The sequence below is a fragment of the Lithobates pipiens genome, unplaced genomic scaffold, assembly GCF_037356315.1.
Source record: "Lithobates pipiens isolate NorthernLeopardFrog02 unplaced genomic scaffold, aLitPip1_a1.2 Scaffold_18, whole genome shotgun sequence".
Classification (NCBI taxonomy): Eukaryota; Metazoa; Chordata; class Amphibia; order Anura; family Ranidae; genus Lithobates; species Lithobates pipiens.
The window spans coordinates 376081462-376100550 of record NW_027507758.1 but is presented as its reverse complement, the minus strand read 5'-3'; the positions used below and the strand labels follow the sequence as shown (position 1 = coordinate 376100550).

Below are 19089 nucleotides of genomic sequence, written 5' to 3'. Positions count from 1 at the left end.
ATCTCCTAAACCATTTAGGTTTAGGAGATATTTCTTGGACCTACAGGTAAGCCTTAATCTAGGCTTACCTGTAGGTCAAAGTGGTTTGTAAGGGTTTACAACCACTTTAAGGATACACAGTGAATACTAATAATTAATGTGTCAATATGCCACTAAAAGACACACAGCTATTTTTCCAAAGGCCTACCTCATCAAGACATAGCGATTGATAAGGGGTAAATATTGCACATTTTCCACATACTTTTTTGTACAAATACTGGATACACGGAGCATACTTCACACTGAATATCAAGAAAAAAATGTTACACAAACAATAGTCAGGTAATAAGAATGGAGACAACATATAAGCTGCTCACCTTGTAGGCAAACTGCAATTGTGAAGTCCATGACCCAGCTGACGAGAGCCATCACCAAGCCCAGAAGAATAAGGAATATCCAGTCTTCCCCAATATGAGACAGCAAAAGCCTCTGAGTGTGCACGCAACAGACTGAAAAAAGCAAAAGCGGCTAAGAAAGCAGAAACTGAGTAGAAAAATAGTAACTTTGCAGTGAGAAGGCAGCAGATGATATTTGAAAAGTATAAAAATATTGCAATATACAGTATATAAGAATGTAAAATGTAGAACATGCAAACATTCTTATATAGCCACAGGCAACAATAGGCGGTCTCTAGCCCTTGCCAAAGTGTGCCTCTTTTACACCATCTTTTCCTTGGCACAGAACATTACTTCTTGTAACACTTTACATCAACAGGCAGTACACGGCATGATTTTCATAGCGTTACTCAAATATTGCTCAGCAAACTGTTCTGGTAAGTGCAAAGCGAACAGTGTGGACAGAAGACAGTAAGAAGACCCCATCCAAAACCATTATGGGAGAGGCAAGCTTGCCTTGTTATAGTTGTGCAGTTCATGTGTCAGACTCAACTAGTAGTGGCAGTAGTAAGCAATGCAAGAGCCAGAGATACCCAGAACAGTTCAAGTAGGTTTGTTCTGCACTTTTATCTAGCAAGGCAGTAAACACAAAACTCAAGGCAGCCTCAAGAGAGTATCTGGATTCATCCAAGCTTTTATCAATTTAACATGATATATTTAGAGGCGATTTCCCTTTCTGGGTGAGTATACCTGCTAGAGGACACAGGTTTTCTCCCTGACATCATAGGGGCTTCTGTCACTTGCTGCTCTCTACAGTGGGCACCAATACTTAGAATCTGTCCCTCGGGTTAAAATGTTCTGATTTTCGCAGAGTGGTTATAAACTTGGACTTGCACCTCTTAGGCTTGCTGCATATATTCCTGAACTATGGGCATGACTGCTTCTAGCCCATCCTGCATCTGAGTGATATGTTTGATCACTCTCCCAATGTTTCTCAGGCAATAGCCAGGAGTCACAGGGAACATCTACCATACAAAAGCTCAAATGTAAAAATACTGTTGCCAACTGTGACACTTCCCTTATTGAAATCATTCAGTATGGTAACAGTAAGTCCAAATCTATTCCCACCTCATCAACCACTTTAGTACAACTTTCAAGGTTTTATTTAGTGGTTCTACCAACCCATCAGCTTGGATGTAGTACATTGAGGTGTGTAGGTAATTCTCAACTGACAAAACCTTTTTGGTTACCTTTGACATGAAAGGAGTTCTGTGCTCTGCCAAAATATTAGGCATACCTATACACTAAAATATGTTTCACTATAACCTTGTAGGACGGAATTCTGAGAAGGACTGCTTCTGGATAACTGATAGCATAGTCAAAGACAGAACTTGTTAATTCTACAGTACAGAACTTGTATTCATAGACCAAAGGATAACTAAAAAAAATAAAATAAAAGGGTGGCAGTGACGTAGCAAACAAACAGAAGAAACAGAAAGTAAGAAGCTGAGGTTTAATGCGTAAAAAAAAAAAAAAAAAAAAAAACACACCAACAGACCTGGTTGAATGAGCTCTATTGGGAAAAGGGTGCCCTTTAAAGGCGTAGGCCCTACAAATAAGTGGTCTAATACACCTTGCAACTGTGGAGCAAGAGGCCAGATTTCCCCTTTAACTGCTTGAAGGGAGGACAAAAAGGGACTTAGTCTGGCAAATAGAAGCCATGGCTGCCAAATAGACTATGACAGCCCTAATACTGCAGTGTAAGGAAATTTCACATTTGTAAATTGAGGCAAGACACAGAGAATGAAGGACAAGATCCTGATTGAGGTAGAAGGAAGAGACTAACTTGGGTAAAAAGGAAGGACTTTGTCTTAAGACCACCTCCATGTGAGGGTTTCCAAAGAAATGTATCCGATTAAAAGGGTCTCTGGAGTACCGAGAGCACCAGATTTAGATCTCAAGGGAACACCAAAAGTCAAATTGGGGCATTTTTATTAGCAACACCTCACAGAAAGGTCTTTGTTAGGGTCTGTGAAGCAGGAGGTTTTTCAAAAAGGATGGCTAAAGCAAAAAAATCTATTTTGTGCGCGCTAATGGCTAAGCACTGATCAAGACCTGATTGAAGAAAGAGCAGGGAGCAAGCAACAGAGAATTCTTTGGAAGTCATTTTAGTTTGCGTCAGGTGAAGAAGGCCCTCTATGTACAGTGGTAGATCTTGTGAGGTCGATTTTTTTTGCTCTGAACATCATGGGTATGAATGAATGAGATATAGATTACTGTTCATCAGCACCTGGATTTTAGAAGAGGCCATTGCTTGTCCAAGTACGTCTGTCTGTGTAACATATCTCTCTGGGCCAATTCTGTGTGACGAGGATCATCAGAACCCTTTCTACTTTGTTGCATAGCATTTGAGGAAGAATTTTTTTTGGCTGAAAGTCATAAGCCCTGAATGGAGTCCAAGGAATCACCAGGCCATCTAGTGCAAATGCCAGAGGACCACTGGCCCTAGTCACAAATCTGTTGAGTTTTTTGTTGAACCTGTCCACATCTGGTGTCTTCCACGATAGACAGAGATTCTGAAAGATTTCTGGGTGCATAATTCTGGTCGTTCCCTACCCCCGATAGTTTGTGGCACCTGTGGCATTATCTGACTGAACCCTGACCATGTGATGTTGGAGAAAAAGAAGGAGTGGCCCCCAGTGTTGTGGAGACAATCTAATGGCTCTTAATTCCAGAATATTAATAAGGTGTTTGAACATCTCTGGGGAACAGGAAGAAAGAATATAGAAAATACTTTCCCTGCTCCAGGGCAGAGTTGGCTATCTATGTCAGGTAGAGCCCTGTCTGGCTGCATAGAAGCATAGGACAGTCAAGAGAATGGAGTAGTTTGATCCTCCCCAAGAGTATGCCGAGTTGAAGAGACTTGGCATGAAACTGGGAAAAAGGGTACTGCCTCAAAAGAAAGTGGTTTCGAAGAGGAGACCCAGGTAGTTCAGGTGGTGTGAGGACTGGAGAGAGTAAGAACGGAATAGTCCTGTAGATGTTGGTTGACAATGTCGTGGCATGAAAGACCTTCAGCAGGTCATTCAAGGACTCTGCCTTGAATGCCCTGGTACAAAATGTACAGCTAGGCAAGTACATTTGTGGATACACAGGAGAGCCTGAATGACAGTACCACAAACTTGGTGTGCTGGTCTCCCAACGCAAAATGCAGAAAGCACTTGAGGGAATAGCGGGATTTTTTGATAGGCATCTTGTAGGTCTACTGATGCAAGAAATTCCACTGGTCAGAGAAGTGATGTCAGCTCTTCCCGATTCCATCCAGAATTTTGCTACATTCAGAATGGGACAGAGGCCCCCCATTTGGTTTGGGGACTGTATATAGCTTTGATTGAAAATATTTTCTCTTTAATGCTATGCTACATGTCTATGCAAACTTTATTTCCTCTGGTTTGCATTTTTTTTTTTTTTATCTTTTTATTGACTTTATATAGAACATACAACAGTAGATGTGCCCACAAGACAGCATCCATAACCAGGCCAAGTGGCCTATATCTATCTAACAGAGACCTCTTATCTAACAACCCTTCCCCCTCCCCCCACCCACCCTCAAGTCACATCTCGATAGTTTTACGGATTCACAATTTCCTTTAGCTCATGCACGAGTGAAAATACCACGCAGATCTACCCTATCTACCTAGTAGGTGTTTCTTCCTGGGCAAGACTGTTGAGTGCTAGACCACTAAAAACATACTGAAGCTGGCCCCGGCCCGATGGTCCTCATGCCATTACCCTATCCAACAGTGGTGCTGGAGTTAAACCACGAGTGCCATAATCTATCAAATTTCCTCATACAGTCTCTACTCTCATATGTAGCTTTGTAATAAGGTAGCATTGAATTTACCAGACCTTTCCAGGCAGAGATGCTCAGAGCCTCTGGTTTTTTCCAGGCCAATAAGATAGCCTTTCTACCATAAAAAAAACAATATATTCCACATTGTTCGCATGGCCCTTGTAGGTACTACCTCATCTACTAGGCCCAAGAGACAGACCTTTATGTTCACTGGCACAGGGACTGATATTAATTCTGTAACACATAAGACGATATCAGTCCAGAATCTCTGTACATGGGGACAGTGCCAGAAAACGTGGTCAGCGTCAGCAGGTGAGTGAAAACATCTCCAGCACTCCGCTGAGGCAGAGGGGAAGATTTTGCTTAGTCTGGCAGGCGTATAGTAGCTTCTCTGTAAAAATTTTAACTGAATCAACCTATCCCTTGCTGACACCAAGTACTTGAACGGTTGGGTCCATAGGTCAAAATGTTCCAGTAGGTACAGATTTGACCCGGAGTAGCGGAGCTGTGGGCGAGAGCTGCTGCCTTGATCACATCCGGCCGGAAGTCCGCTCTGGTTTGTATTTGGTGGCTTTTACAAACAATAAAGTTGCCTTAAAAAAAAAAAAAAAAAAAAAGGAGGGAACAGCAGTCAGGAATGTGTGTATATCTGACAAGCTGACTGTCAGCTTTCAGGTGGATGTGATCAGGCAGCTGAATAGGGGGAGAAGCTAATTTAGCATGAGGGTTACAATACAGAAATTGCTAGGCAGTCATAGGCAAAAAAGCAATCACATTTTCATAGAATTATGAGAGTACCTTCCATTGTTAAAATGTATATTCATTATATACTGTAGGTGAGAAACCTAGATGACAAGCACACACAACTGTCAGCTGGTGCCTTCTAGGTACATTTTCAACTCGGAACAAGGAACAGGTAGGTTGTTCCAAGCCTCTAGAACCTACTTCATCTCTTCCGTGAATTTAGGCTGTCTCAGTCGCTTCTGTCTCTTTATGTAATCCCAGGTTATGTTGAAATCATAACCTCTTTTTAGGATATCTTTTTCTTCTTTATGACAAACATCTGTTATGACTTTGACTGTATGTTTGGGATCATTGCCCTCCTGCAGAATTTATTTAGGACTGGTCAGACAACTGACAGTATTGCATGATGGAGGAGAAGTATCTGCCTGTATTTTTCAGCATTGCAAAGACCATTAAACCTGACCAAATCCCCAACATGTGCAGAAATGCAGCCACAAACCTGCAAGGAACCTCTTCCATGCTTTACTGTTACCTGCAGAAATTTCCTGATGAACCAGCTGAAATTCACTTTATTGGCAGGCCTGTCAGCTTCCCTCCTGCCTCTCAAACAGCAGCTGCATCCAATCAGATGCATACGCTGTTCAGGTATTTTGATTGCTGCTGTTAGCATGGATGGGGAACTTCCCACAGGCTGAACAAAACAAAATCTATTCCTGTATGGTCAACTTAAGTTTTCTAGGCCAACCATTGTATTTTTGCCTGTGTCTTTGTGCTTCTATAAATGAACCTAGACAGCTCATCTGGAAATGACTGTCTTCCTGCCTCTAAGGCCCCACTCACACCTGAGCATAGCGTTTTCAGGCTTTTTTTTTTTTTACCGCGTTTTGATGCAAATTTGTGCAGGGCAAAAGATCACCAATGTAAAAAGAAAAACACCCAAATCTGCCGGATTTGAGCAACAAAAAAGGGTCCAGAACTTGTTTGAGCTTCAGGCGTTCGGCTTTAGGCGACTTGGGGTGGAGAGGTGAACCATCTCCATTGAGAATAGATATTTTTTCCCCTCCAGCATTTTTTAGCTTCAGGCTTTAAGCTCCAAAATGCTCAGGTGTGAATGGGGCCTTAGAGCCTTTGTTGAAGCAGCAAGATCATTATCTTGCTGCTGTGCTAAGTATTTTCTTTGCGCAAGATTTATTTTCATCAAATGGTCTTTAGCATCTTTAACTTGTTAGTAGAGCATGGCTTTTCCTCACTCAATTTCATTCTTACTACTCAGCTGATTCTGCTTGATCTAATGGACTGTATTTTAATCTACATATTACTTGATGATCATTAGTGCCTATTTGGTATAGGTTGTAATTGTTTAATCATGTACTGGTCCATAAGCATCCTCACTTTACAGCATTGTTTTAGAAGTTCCTATAATATTTGCACAGTATTGTATACTGGCCACTTTATTAGTTACACCTTGCTAGTATCGTGTTGGACCTCTTTTTGCCTTCAGAACAGTCTTAATTCTTTGTGGCATAGTTAAACAAGTCCTCAGAGATTTTGGTCCATATTGATATAGCGTCACACAGTTGTTGCTGACTTGTCGGCTGCACATCCATGATGCAAATCTCCTATTCCACCATATCCCAAAGGTGATCTATTGGCTTGAGATCTGGTGATGTGGAGGCCATTGGAGTACAGTGAACTCATTGTCATGCTCAAGAAACCAGTGGTGAGATGATTTGAGCTTTGTGACATGGTGCATTATCCTGCTGAAAGTAGCCATCAGAAGATGGGTACACTATAGTCAGAAAGGGATGGTCAGAATCAATACTCGGGTAGGCCGTGACATTTAAACAATGCTCAATTGGTACGAAGAAGCCCAAAAAGTGTGCCAAGAAAATATCCCCCACACCATTAAACCACCACCAGCTAGAACTGTTGATACAAGGCATGATGGATCCATGCTTTCATGTTGGCATCAAATTCTGACCCTACCATCTGAATGTTGTAGCTGAAATCGACTCATTAGACCAGGCAATGTTTTTTCAGTCTTCCTTTGTCCAATTTTGGAGAGCCTGTGTGAATTGTAGCCTCAGTTTCCTGTTTATAGCTGACAGGAGTGGTAGCGGTGTGGTCTTCTGCTGCTGTAGCCATCTATTCAAGGTTCAAAGTGTTGTGCATTCAGAGATGGTATTCTGCATACCTTGGTTGTAATGCCTGCTTATTTGAGTTACTGGTGTCTTTCTATCATCTGGAACCAGCCTGCCCATTCTCTGCTGACATCAACAAGGCAATTTATGTCAACAACTGCTGCTTACTGGATATTTTTTCTTTTTCGGACCATTCTCTGTAAACCCTAGAGATGGTTCTGCGTGAAAATTCCAGTAGATCAGCAGTTTTTGAAATACTCAGACCAGCCAGTTTGGCTCTAACAACCATGCCATGTTCAAGGTCACTTAAATCCATTTTCTTTCCCATTCTGATGCTTGGTTTGAACTTCAAGTCATCTTCATCACATATAGATGCCTAAATGCATTGAGTTGCTTCCATTTGATTGGCCAATTTGCAATTTGTGTTACCAAGCAATTGAACAGGTTTACTAATAAAGTGACTGTTAAGTGTATAAATCTCAAACAAGGGACAAATGTCCTCCTTTATTCATTTAAGTTACTTTACTAGACATAGTATCCCTTAATGTACTTGACTTCTAGCACAATTGGTATTTATTAGGTTTCTACAAAGCTTAAATTGCTTAATCTCGCACAAAAAAAAATAAAAAGTACTGTAAATATCGCCTAAACGTGCACCATTTAGGAGATATTTACTGTATATGCAGCAGATGATATCAGCGCATGCACTTTGATGCCCGTTCCTACAGAGCCCTGTGCCATAGATGGCAGCTCCCCCACACATACGCAGGAGTGACGTAATCGTGGCTCTGGCCAGTCACACAGCCAGAGTCGGTGGATCCAGACAGAAGACAGGTGAAGATGCAAGAGGCCTCCAGCGGTGCCAACGGTTTGCTGGAGGGCTTCGTTTTCAGGCTAGTTTCAATATAATGTGCTAGTATATGATGCATACTAGCACATTATATTACCCTGTAGGTCAGAAATAAAAAATAAAAAAACTTACCCGAAGGCTTTTAAGAGCTAGTAGCTCCAAAATACAAATAAAACTTTCTGAAGCCAAACTGTTGTCACTTGATTTCAAAGCATCACAGAAGTTCCCTTCTTTCATTTCAAATGGCTTACTTGTATACTGTTCTTCATTTAAAAAAAAAAAAAAAAAGAACTACTTACAAATCATAGGAAGCCGGAAACTAAAGACAATTGAGGTAACAAAAGTATGTTTTGGTTTACCACGCTAATATAGTTTTGGCCCTCATGCCTTTGTAATTTGTTCTGAACATTCAATTACATTTTCCTGGGCATCCAAGATGATCATTATGAGAAACAAAATGTGCAGGTTTATACAAAAAACACATGATGTTTCTACAACAACATTTAAAGAATTAAATAAAAAGACACTTTATATGAGCACAATTTGACACTGCTGACAAAGCCACCGATTTATTCCATGCAATATTGGATAAAACGCTGTACTAAAAAGATATCACTATTAAAGGCTGGAATCACACTACAATATGGAGCTGCTCACAGCAGAAGTATGGTGCATCCCTGTTCTCCGTTTTAGGACAGATTTGGTCCAAATTTTTGGGGGGGGTATTTTGGTGTATCCTCCAATGTTGGAAAAAAAATACCTATACTAGAACCAGTAGAACAAATTCAGGTACTCACTGCAGTTACATGTACTTTTAATATATAAACATGTATATGACTGCATTCACTTGCGTTTTTATATTTATGCCTAGAATTCAACTTTAAAAGCTTCTCAGCAGGAGTGATATCTTTTTAGTATTTACATTTGGGAAATCTGATGTTGACAAGGTTGTACACAACCAGAATACATACTTCTACACTTGGCACAACGGCTCTCGTCATATTCTTTTAGCTCAGCTACCCGTGGCTGGTCACTTTTGCCTGGTTTGCGACCTTCTGTTTGTTGCCGAATACGAGCAGCCTCCTCTTTAGCGAAAACTCCTAGATCCTGAGTGTAACGCCCATACATCTGAAAAAAATAAAGTGTACAAACATGAAATTTAAACATTATCACATAGATGTGCATTTAACATACAGAGAAGAGCCAAGATCCTGATGATCATGGCTATCTCTCAGATGTGCCAGTTTATGAAGCGGAGATGAGGTGTGGAGAACGTTCTTCTCTTCTCATCACAGGACACACCCTCCTGTCATTCACATTTAGGCCTCATGCACACGAGACGCAGATGCAAACTCTGCTAGACACGTTTTTAAAAGCTGAAACCGGCGTTTAGAAACGCCCGTTTGCCGCGATTTTACCGCAATTTAGCGACATTTTACTGCGTCTTACCGCGTTTGCGCCTAGAAGCATTTAGTTAAGCTAACATCATAGACCCTTCCCAAGCTCAAAAAACAGTATTATTAACTATTTCAGCAATTTTGTGAGACTAGAGTGAGTAGCAGCAGCTGTGAGAGCAGCAGTGTACTTGTATTTAGCGTTTCACTTGCCACGGCACCTGCCACAAGTTGTGGATTGTCCTCTTGCCCCGTCACCTGCCAGGCTACCTGTCACAAGTTGTGGATTGTCCACTTGCCACGTCACCTGCCATGTCACCTGCCACAAGTTGTGGATTGTCCACTTGCCACATCACCTGCCAGGTCACTTGCCACGTCACCTGCCACAAGTTGTGGATTGTCCACTTGAAACGTCACTTGCCACGTCACCTGCCACAAGTTGTGGATTTTCCACTTGCCACATCACCTGCCACAAGTTGTGGATTGTCCACTTGCCACATCACCTGCCACAAGTTGTGGATTGTCCACTTGCAACATCCATCACCTGCCAGGTCACTTGCCACGTCACCTGCCACAAGTTGTGGATTGTCCACTTGCTACGTCACTTGCCACAAGTTGTGGATTGCCGTTTGCCATGTCACCTGCCACGTCACCTGCCACAAGTTGTGGATTGTCCACTTGCCACGTCACCTGCCAGGTCACTTGCTACGTCACCTGCCACAAGTTATGGATTGTCCACTTGCCACGTCACTTGCCATCTCACCTGCCATGTCACCTGCCACAAGTTGTGGATTGTCCACTTGCCACATCACCTGCCACAAGTTGTGGATTGTCCGCTTGCCACGTCACTTTCCACGTCACCTGCCACAAGTTGTGGATTGTCCACTTGCCACCTCACTTGCTACGTCACCTGCCACAAGTTGTGGATTGTACACTTGCCACGTCACCTGCCACAAGTTGTGGATTGTCCACTTGCCATCTCACCTGCCACAAGTTGTGGATTTTCCGCTTGCCACGTCACCTGCCACAAGTTGTGGATTTTCCACTTGCCACATCACCTGCCACAAGTTGTGGATTGTCCACTTGCCACATCACCTGCCACAAGTTGTGGATTGTCCACTTGCAACATCCATCACCTGCCAGGTCACTTGCCACGTCACCTGCCACAAGTTGTGGATTGTCCACTTGCTACGTCACTTGCCACAAGTTGTGGATTGCCGTTTGCCATGTCACCTGCCACGTCACCTGCCACAAGTTGTGGATTGTCCACTTGCCACGTCACCTGCCAGGTCACTTGCTACGTCACCTGCCACAAGTTATGGATTGTCCACTTGCCACGTCACTTGCCATCTCACCTGCCATGTCACCTGCCACAAGTTGTGGATTGTCCACTTGCCACATCACCTGCCACAAGTTGTGGATTGTCCGCTTGCCACGTCACTTTCCACGTCACCTGCCACAAGTTGTGGATTGTCCACTTGCCACCTCACTTGCTACGTCACCTGCCACAAGTTGTGGATTGTACACTTGCCACGTCACCTGCCACAAGTTGTGGATTGTCCACTTGCCATCTCACCTGCCACAAGTTGTGGATTTTCCGCTTGCCACGTCACCTGCCACAAGTTGTGGATTGTCCACTTGCCACGTCACCTGCCACAAGTTGTGGATTGTCCACTTGCCACGTCACCTGCCAGGTCACTTGCTACGTCACCTGCCACAAGTTATGGATTTCCACTTGCCACGTCACTTGCCATGTCACCTGCCATGTCACCTGCCACAAGTTGTGGATTGTCCACTTGCCACATCACCTGCCACAAGTTGTGGATTGTCCGCTTGCCACGTCACTTTCCACGTCACCTGCCACAAGCTGTGGATTGTCCACTTGCCACGTCATCTGCCACAAGTTGTGGATTGTCCACTTGCCACGTCACCTGCCACAAGTTGTGGATTGTCCACTTGCCACGTCACCTGCCACAAGTTGTGGATTGTCCACTTGCCACGTCACCTGCCACAAGTCGTGGATTGTCCACTTGCCACGTCACCTGCCACAAGTCGTGGATTGTCCACTTGCCATGTCACCTGTCACGTTCCCTGCCACAAGTTGTGGATTGTCCGCTTGCCACGTCACCTGCCAGGTCACTTGCCACGTCACCTGCCAAGTTACCTGCCACGTCACCTGCCACAAGTTGTGGATTATCCACTTGCCATGTCACCTGACACATCACCTGCCACAAGTTGTGGATTGCCGTTTGCCACGTCACCTGCCACAAGTTGTGGATTGTCCACTTGCCACGTCACCTGCCAGGTCCCTTGCTACGTCACCTGCCACAAGTTGTGGATTGTCCACTTGCCACGTCACTTGCCACCTGCCATGTCACTTGTCACAAGTTGTGGATTGTCCACTTGCAATTGTTTAAAATATATTTTTAATGGTTTTTCATCATTTGCAATTTTTGAGATTTTTAATGTAAAAAAAAAGGTCACCTTTAAAAACGCTTATAAACGAAAACGCGGCAAAACACAGTAGCAGCGTTTTGCGTCTGAAACGTGGAAACTTTTGCGTCTGAATCCATTTTTTGCTTCTGGAAAAACGAGGTTAAACGCAACTGCATAAAAATGGCAAAAAACGAGACTGTGTACATGGACACATAGGATAACATTGAATGCGTTCAGGGGCAGTTGAAAAGCGTGTCCAACTGCCTCTGAACACGCGTTTAACAGCGTCTCGTGTGCACGAAGCCTTACACAGATGACCAGTTTATGAAGGTGAGATCTGAAGCTCTCACTGGCCATTTCTGTAAAATATTCCCGTCCCAGATTCTCCAGCCCAGAGGTGGAGAATATGGGCGAGAAGCTGCTTTGATGTGAGGAAGGAGGTTTCTTTCTTCCTAATATCAGCAACAGCAAGCTTAAAGATTTATATAATTACAACTCCTATATGCATCTCCATCTGCAAGGATATGGGTTAATGGAGACTTATGGGAACCCTTCTAGTTGTTCAGAGGCACCCGGCAGGGATGCCCACCTTTGCCCTTGCTGTTTGTCATGGCTCTGGAACCGCTGGCTACTCATATCCGTGTCTCGCAGAACATTGTAGATTTCCTTAGGGGCCCCCAAGAAGATGTAATTTCTTTATACGCGGATAACACTAAATGTATCTGGGTGACACGGATGGATCCTTGAAAAACGTGATGCAGTTGATCACCGACTTTGGGTCTCTATCGGGATTCACTATAAATTGAAACAAGTCATTACTCATGCCCTTAGACCTGCTTCCAAACCCCTTGCCAGACTGTGCAGGCACTGTTCAAGTGGTCACTGAATTCTGATATCTCGGAATACAAGCGACTCAAGATCCTAGCCAATATAGCACGCTGAATTTGATACCGTTATGTAAATTTTTATCTAAATGTTCGGCGTGGACTAAACTCCCACTATCAGTAAGTGGTAGAGCCAATTTAATAAAAATGGTATGGGCCCCAGAACTCCTGTACATATTTTACAATGCACCCACATGGATCCCACATAAATGGTTCTCCCAGATACTCACAGTTTAGAGCCCTGATTTGGCACAATAAAATAGCACAAATTAGTCTGTCCACATTGCAATTTGGAATGGACCAAGGCAGCCTTGCAATCCCCCATTCTAGGTTCTACTTTGTAGCTCCCCAGGAACAACTGGGGGACTGGGGACCCTTACTTTTTAAACATCTTTATAAATGATATTGGGTCTGGGATCAAAAGTAACATTTCTGTCTTTGCAGATGACACCAAGATATGCAGTGGAATAACGTCCTTACAGGATGTCTCCAATTTAGAAGTCGACCTCAATACACTGTCTAATTGGGCGACTATGTGGCAGATGAGGTTTAATGTTGATAAATGTAAAGTTATGCACTTGGGGCCTAAGAATATGCATGCATCATACATGCTAGGGGGAGTACAACTGGGGGGATCCATAGTGGAGAAGGATCTGGGGGTTTTGGTAGATCATAAGCTCAATACCATGTTCATTTTTGTTTTTATGGTGACACGATATCCCGAGATTTTCGAAAGGACTGGAACGGACCTGGGAACTACGAAACACTCGAAGGTTTGGGCTGATTTTTGGCTTCCCACATCGAAAACTCTACACGGTCTGTGCAAATCGTCCAGTGAGGAGACTCGAATCGACTCGGTGACAGTGGAACGTCTAAGTGACTGGGTCGTTGTCCGGATGTCCGCTTCGAATCGTTTGGGTATTCGCATTTGTGCATACTAAATCGGTGATCTGGTAAGCCTCCATTTCTTATTTGATTTGTAGCTGTGAAGGGTCCACACAGTCAAGCACTCTCTCCTGAACAAACAGGATTAACTACATTCTTGTTCACTTAAATAGGACACTATTATATGCTTTTGAAAATTTCTTTTCACATGTTTAAATGCATTGGACTTTTGGGTTACTGAAAGATGTTATTTCTGACAACTAACAAATTTTTTTTGCACAACACTTTATATTGTTGATTTCACTTTATCTGGATTCACCAACACTTAGTTTATTCATTTATACTCAGTTATATGAAAATTCACCTAGTGGTAAGCGCTGCACTTCTATTTATTTTTCATAAGCTCAATAATAGCATGCAATGCCAAGTTGCTGTTTCCAAAGCGAGCAAAGTCCTTTCTTGTATTAAGAGAGGTATGGACTCCAGAGAGAGAGATATCATTTTGCCCCTGTTCAAATCATTAGTAAGACCTCACCTGGAATATGCAGTTCAGTTTTGGGCACCAGTTCTCAAAAAGGATATCGGGGAACTGGAGAAAGTGCAGAGAAGGGCAACCAAACTGATAAGAGGCATGAAGGAACTCAGCTATGAGGAAAGATTAGAGGAACTGAATTTATTCACTCTTGAGAAGAGAAGAATAAGGGGGGATATGATCAACATGTTCAAATATATTAGGGGTCCATATAGTGAACTTGGTGTTGAGTTGTTCTCTGTACGGTCAACCCAGAGGACAAGGGGGCACTCTTTACGTCTAGAGGAAAAGAGATTTCATCTTCAAGTACGGAAAGGTTTCTTCACAGTTAGAGCTGTGAAAATGTGGAATAGACTCCCACCAGAGGTGGTTCTGGCCAGCTCAGTAGATTGCTTTAAGAAAGGCCTGGATACTTTCCTGAATGTACATAATATAACTGGGTACTAACATAGGTAAAGTTGATCCAGGGAAAATCCGATCGCCTCTTGGGGGATCAGGAAGGATTTTTTTCCCCTGCTGTAGCAAATTGGAGCATGCTCTGCTGGGGTTTTTTTTCGCCTTCCTCTGGATCAATTGTGGGCATAAAATTGGGTATTTGGATTGTACGATTATTTTTTATTTTATTTATTTGTTTTTAAGGTTGAACTGGATGGATTTGTGTCTTTTTTCAACCTGACTAACTATGTAACTATGAAGCAGTGTCAGACCCAATTAGGAACTTATTGATACCAAACGGCTCCTAGACCCCTGCACTGTTTCACTTGGAAGCAGGATTCTCACAACTTTCCCTAAACATCCCCACGATCGTTCTCATGAAAACCTTATGGGCATATATTAGAACTATCCCACAGGTTTGAGGTTTTTATTCATATACTCCCATATGGCATCATTTGTGTTAAAAGGAACTCTTCAAACATCAGGACTTTCAACTCTGGGAGAGGGTGAACATGCATGTTTCCCAGTTATATAATGGTACCACATTTAAATCCTTTACAGAGATGTAGACAGAGTTTTCCCTTCCCAGAAGTCAGTTATACAAGTATCCGCAACTTAGGCATGCTATTCAGTCCAAGGCCAGATCCTCTTTGCTTATGCCCGTTGATGTCTGCTGTCCTATTAGAGGACAAAAAAAGGGATGATCGAGAGTATATTCTAAACTATTGTGCCCCACACAATATCTCCACACTCACTTGTAAAAAGGGATGGGAAAAAGACTCGGAACCTATAGACAGGGAAACCTGGGAATTGCATTAGGCTTCGGCCCCTTTAGTATCAGTATTGGCATCTCATAAGCTTTCTCATCCGTTCCTACAATATACAGTGTACCAAACACTAGTTTAGCTTCATAAAATGGGGGAAAAGAGACTCACCATTATGCCCAAAATGCAATAGACCCAATGCCAATTTACTACACGATGTGGAAATATCTGAAATGGTTCCGTTATTGGTATTTTGTTCTCTCTACTGTTTCCCAAGTTTTTCCATTTCCATATGATCCAGTTATCCGTTTGCTATGAAATTTGGAGAAAACCTCACTTTCTCCGAATGGTCACACAGCAGTTCTACGTCTCGTATGTAGCCCGCAAACTGATATCTGGATATTGGATGGATCCCTACAGGTGCCAAATGGGAAACAATAGCTGGATACAGTCAATACAATACTGATAAGTGAAAAACTCACCTATCAACATAGGCATGTTCTTAAAAATTGTTATTCACTGTGGCAACCATGGCTAGATACGACCAGAATAGCTCCACATTAATTGGTGAAAGACAGGCTGCGACAAATGTGATCTTGTTTTTTCTCCGCTCTTTGGCCTCTTCTCTCGGTGTCCGGTTCTTCTCCCGCTCTCTGGCCTCTTCTGCCGGGCTCCTCCGTTAACTTCTTCCAGCTCTTTTACTAGCGTTAGCCCGGTCTTCTGCGTCGTCTTCTTCCCTGTTTTGTTCCTCGGCCGTTGACACAACACTCTCTCCCGCTGTAATGCCGTGTGAGAGGTGCGCAACGACTTATATAGGCATGGGGCGTAGTCACCAGGTGATGTCACCCCGCCCCTTATAAACGTTACAGTCCCAGCATGCCCCGGGAGAAGACTGGGCTACCACTATCAAAAGAGCTGCAAAAGAGCAGAAGATAGCGGAGGAGCCCAGCAGAAGAGGCCAGAGAGTGGGAGAAGAACCGGACACCAGGAGAAGAGGCCGAAGAGAGCGGAGAAGTCGGAAGAGAGTCCCAAAGTCGGAAGAGGACCCCCAGAGCTGCCTAATAAATTACTTTAAAAACCTGTGTAATGTGTTTTTTTATTGACACTTTTTTTCCCCTCAGGTGAATGGCTACGATGTACCCCATACTCATTCACATAAGGGGGCCCCATATACCGGCCCCCCACCCTATTAAAGGGAGCTCCCGGACTCCGATAAGCCCCCCGCCTGCAGACCCCGACAACCAATGGCCAGTGTTGTCGGGAAGAGGCCCTTGTCCTAATCAACATAGGGACAAGGTGCTTTGGGGTGGGGGGGTCGCAGGGTGCCCCCCTTCCCCAAGGAACCCACCCTCCCATGTTGAGGGTATGCGGCCTGGTACAGTTCAGAGGGAGGGTGCTCGCTCATCCCCACCCGCTTTCCTGACCCGCCAGGCTGAGTGCTCGGATAAGGGTCTGGTATGGATTTTGGGGGGACCCCCATGCTGTTCTTTCGGCATAGGGGGTTCCCCTTAAAATCCATACCAGACCTAAGGTCCTGGTATGCTCTTGGAGGGGAACCCATGCCGGTTTTTATTTAAAATCTGGTGTGGAGTTCCCCCTCGAGAGCCGATTATTCTGTGATTGGCCACAGCCAAGTCACTTGGCCTGGGGACGTCTTGAGTCGCGCTGTAAGTCGCCCCAAGTCGTGTTGAAGTCGCCCTAAGTCACGCTGTCATTCATACTCAAGTCGTGTCCACGTTGCCTCCTAAAGTCACGCTGCAAGTTGTGTTGCCCCTGTGTGAATGGACGCTTAAAGAACGTGCCAAAATGTGTGTAAAAAAAACAGTTAAAAAAAACAGTTAAAAAAAGTGACTGTTTATTTTCATGTAATCACACAGTCTTTTTTTAACTTTGGTTTCACTTCTAAAACTCAGCTTCTCTGTAATTACTCAGGTATCTCAGGAGGTCACAGGCAGCCCCACCCCCCCTTCTACTCAGATCTTGTGCGTTAGAGGGGGGGAAAAAAAATAAAAAAAAAAATAAAAAAAAAAACTTACCATACACAGCGATTTGAATGTGTTTGTTTTTCTTCTTTTTTTCCTCTTTTCTTTTATTTTAACATTCTGCTAAAACTTTTGTGAATCAGTACTGCTTGGACCTTAAGGAAGGGGACATACCCCAAAAGTTTGTCCTGAAAAATTGTATGTTAGTGCAAATAAAAGTAAGACAGACAGTACTCAATTGCCTCCTGAGAACAAATGCTCTCCGCTTCATAAACAGGGGAGAAGCTTTTTCTCTGAGAACAGCTGAACGGATATTAGATAAATTCTCTGTTTAATAAACGTACACCATACTGTATGACGCTCCACTCAGAATGTATCACAGCACAAACTGTAAACCAGATTTGGTTCACACTTCAAATATAAAATGTAGCCATAGACTACAAAAGGCACTCTGGCCTAGCCGTAAAAAGGGTCACTGGTTCGAATCCTAACCACGACACTACCTGCCTGGAATTTGCATGTTCTCCCTGTGCCTGCGTGGGTATCCTCCGGGTACTCCGTTTTCATCCCACACTCCAAAGACATGCTGGTAGGTTAATTGGCTTGTGTCTAAATTGGCCCTAGTATATGAATGAGTTGGGGACCTTAAATTGTAAGCTCCTTGAGGGTAGGAACCAATGTGAATGTACAATGTATATGTAAAGCACTGCGTAAATTGACGTCGCTATACAAATACCTTAAATAATAATGATACACAGTACATATGCATGCTTATTGAGATAAGGCAATCCAGTTTGTGCAAGACAGACAGTGCATCTGCTAACTGCCACTACTTACTAGACATGTGCATTCATTTTTGTCCGAATGTATTTTCGTCCAAATTTCAGGTATTTTCGTTATGGTTTTGACAAACGATAACGAAAGCACAGAGTCCGAAAAACGAAAGATCCGACATAAATAAATGCTTTTTCGTTTTGACACAGTTCAATACAGATAGTATGACTTCCAGCACGACTTTGGGAGGCAAGGCAACTTGGACACGTCTTGAGTGTGAATCACAGCGCGACTTACAACACGACTTTAATGTAAAAAAAAAACAAAAAAAAAACGCATGGGTGGCCCTTCGGGTCTGGTATGGATATTAAGGGAAACCCAGCGCCAAAAAAAAAAAAAATGGCGTGGGTGTCCCCCTCCAAATCCATACCAGACCCTTATCCGAGCACGCAACCTGGCAGGCCGCAGGAAAAGAGGGGGGGGGACAGGAGAGCGCCCCCCCCCGAACCGTACCAGGCCACATGCCCTCAACATTGAGAGGGTGCTTTGAGGTAGCCCTTCAAAGCACATTGTCCCCATATTGATGAGGACAAGGGCCTCATCCCCACAACCCTGGCCGGTGGTTGTGGGGGTCTGCGGGCGGGGGGGCTTATCGGAATCTGAAAGCCCCCTTTAACAAGGGGATCCCGGCCTCCTCCGTGTGAAATGGCAAGGGAGTACAAAGGTACCCCTACTATTTCACCAAAAACAGTGACAAGTGTGTTAAAAATTACAGGAGACGGTCTTTGACAATTCCTTTATTAAAGTCTTCTTCCTTCTTCTGGTCTTCCTCCAATCCGCTTCTTCTTGGTCCGGTGTTTTCGTCCGGCACCTTCCTCCACGGCGTCGTCTTGGTTCTCAGGCCGCTCCGCGCAATGGAAGGCTCCCGCTGTGTGACGCTTCTCTTCTTCTGACAGTTATTTTATAATGGAGGGCGGATGGTTCCATGCGTCAGAGGGGGCGGAGTCACCGGGTGGCCCCGCCATCCGTTATAAAAGAACT

At 43.7% G+C, this 19089-nt stretch overlaps 1 protein-coding gene across 2 annotated transcripts in view; it reads right to left on the bottom strand.

Moving 5' to 3' along the window:
• Positions 1–19089, bottom strand: part of CLCN2 (chloride voltage-gated channel 2) — a 521510-nt gene that overhangs the window by 353518 nt on the left and 148903 nt on the right. For both annotated transcript variants that reach the window (XM_077487744.1, XM_077487745.1), the window contains exons 2-3: positions 8934–9090; positions 357–488 (exon numbers count right to left, since the gene is read on the bottom strand). In XM_077487744.1, coding sequence (XP_077343870.1) covers positions 357–488; positions 8934–9090 — 289 coding nt within the window. The remainder of the gene's footprint in view (positions 1–356; positions 489–8933; positions 9091–19089) is intronic.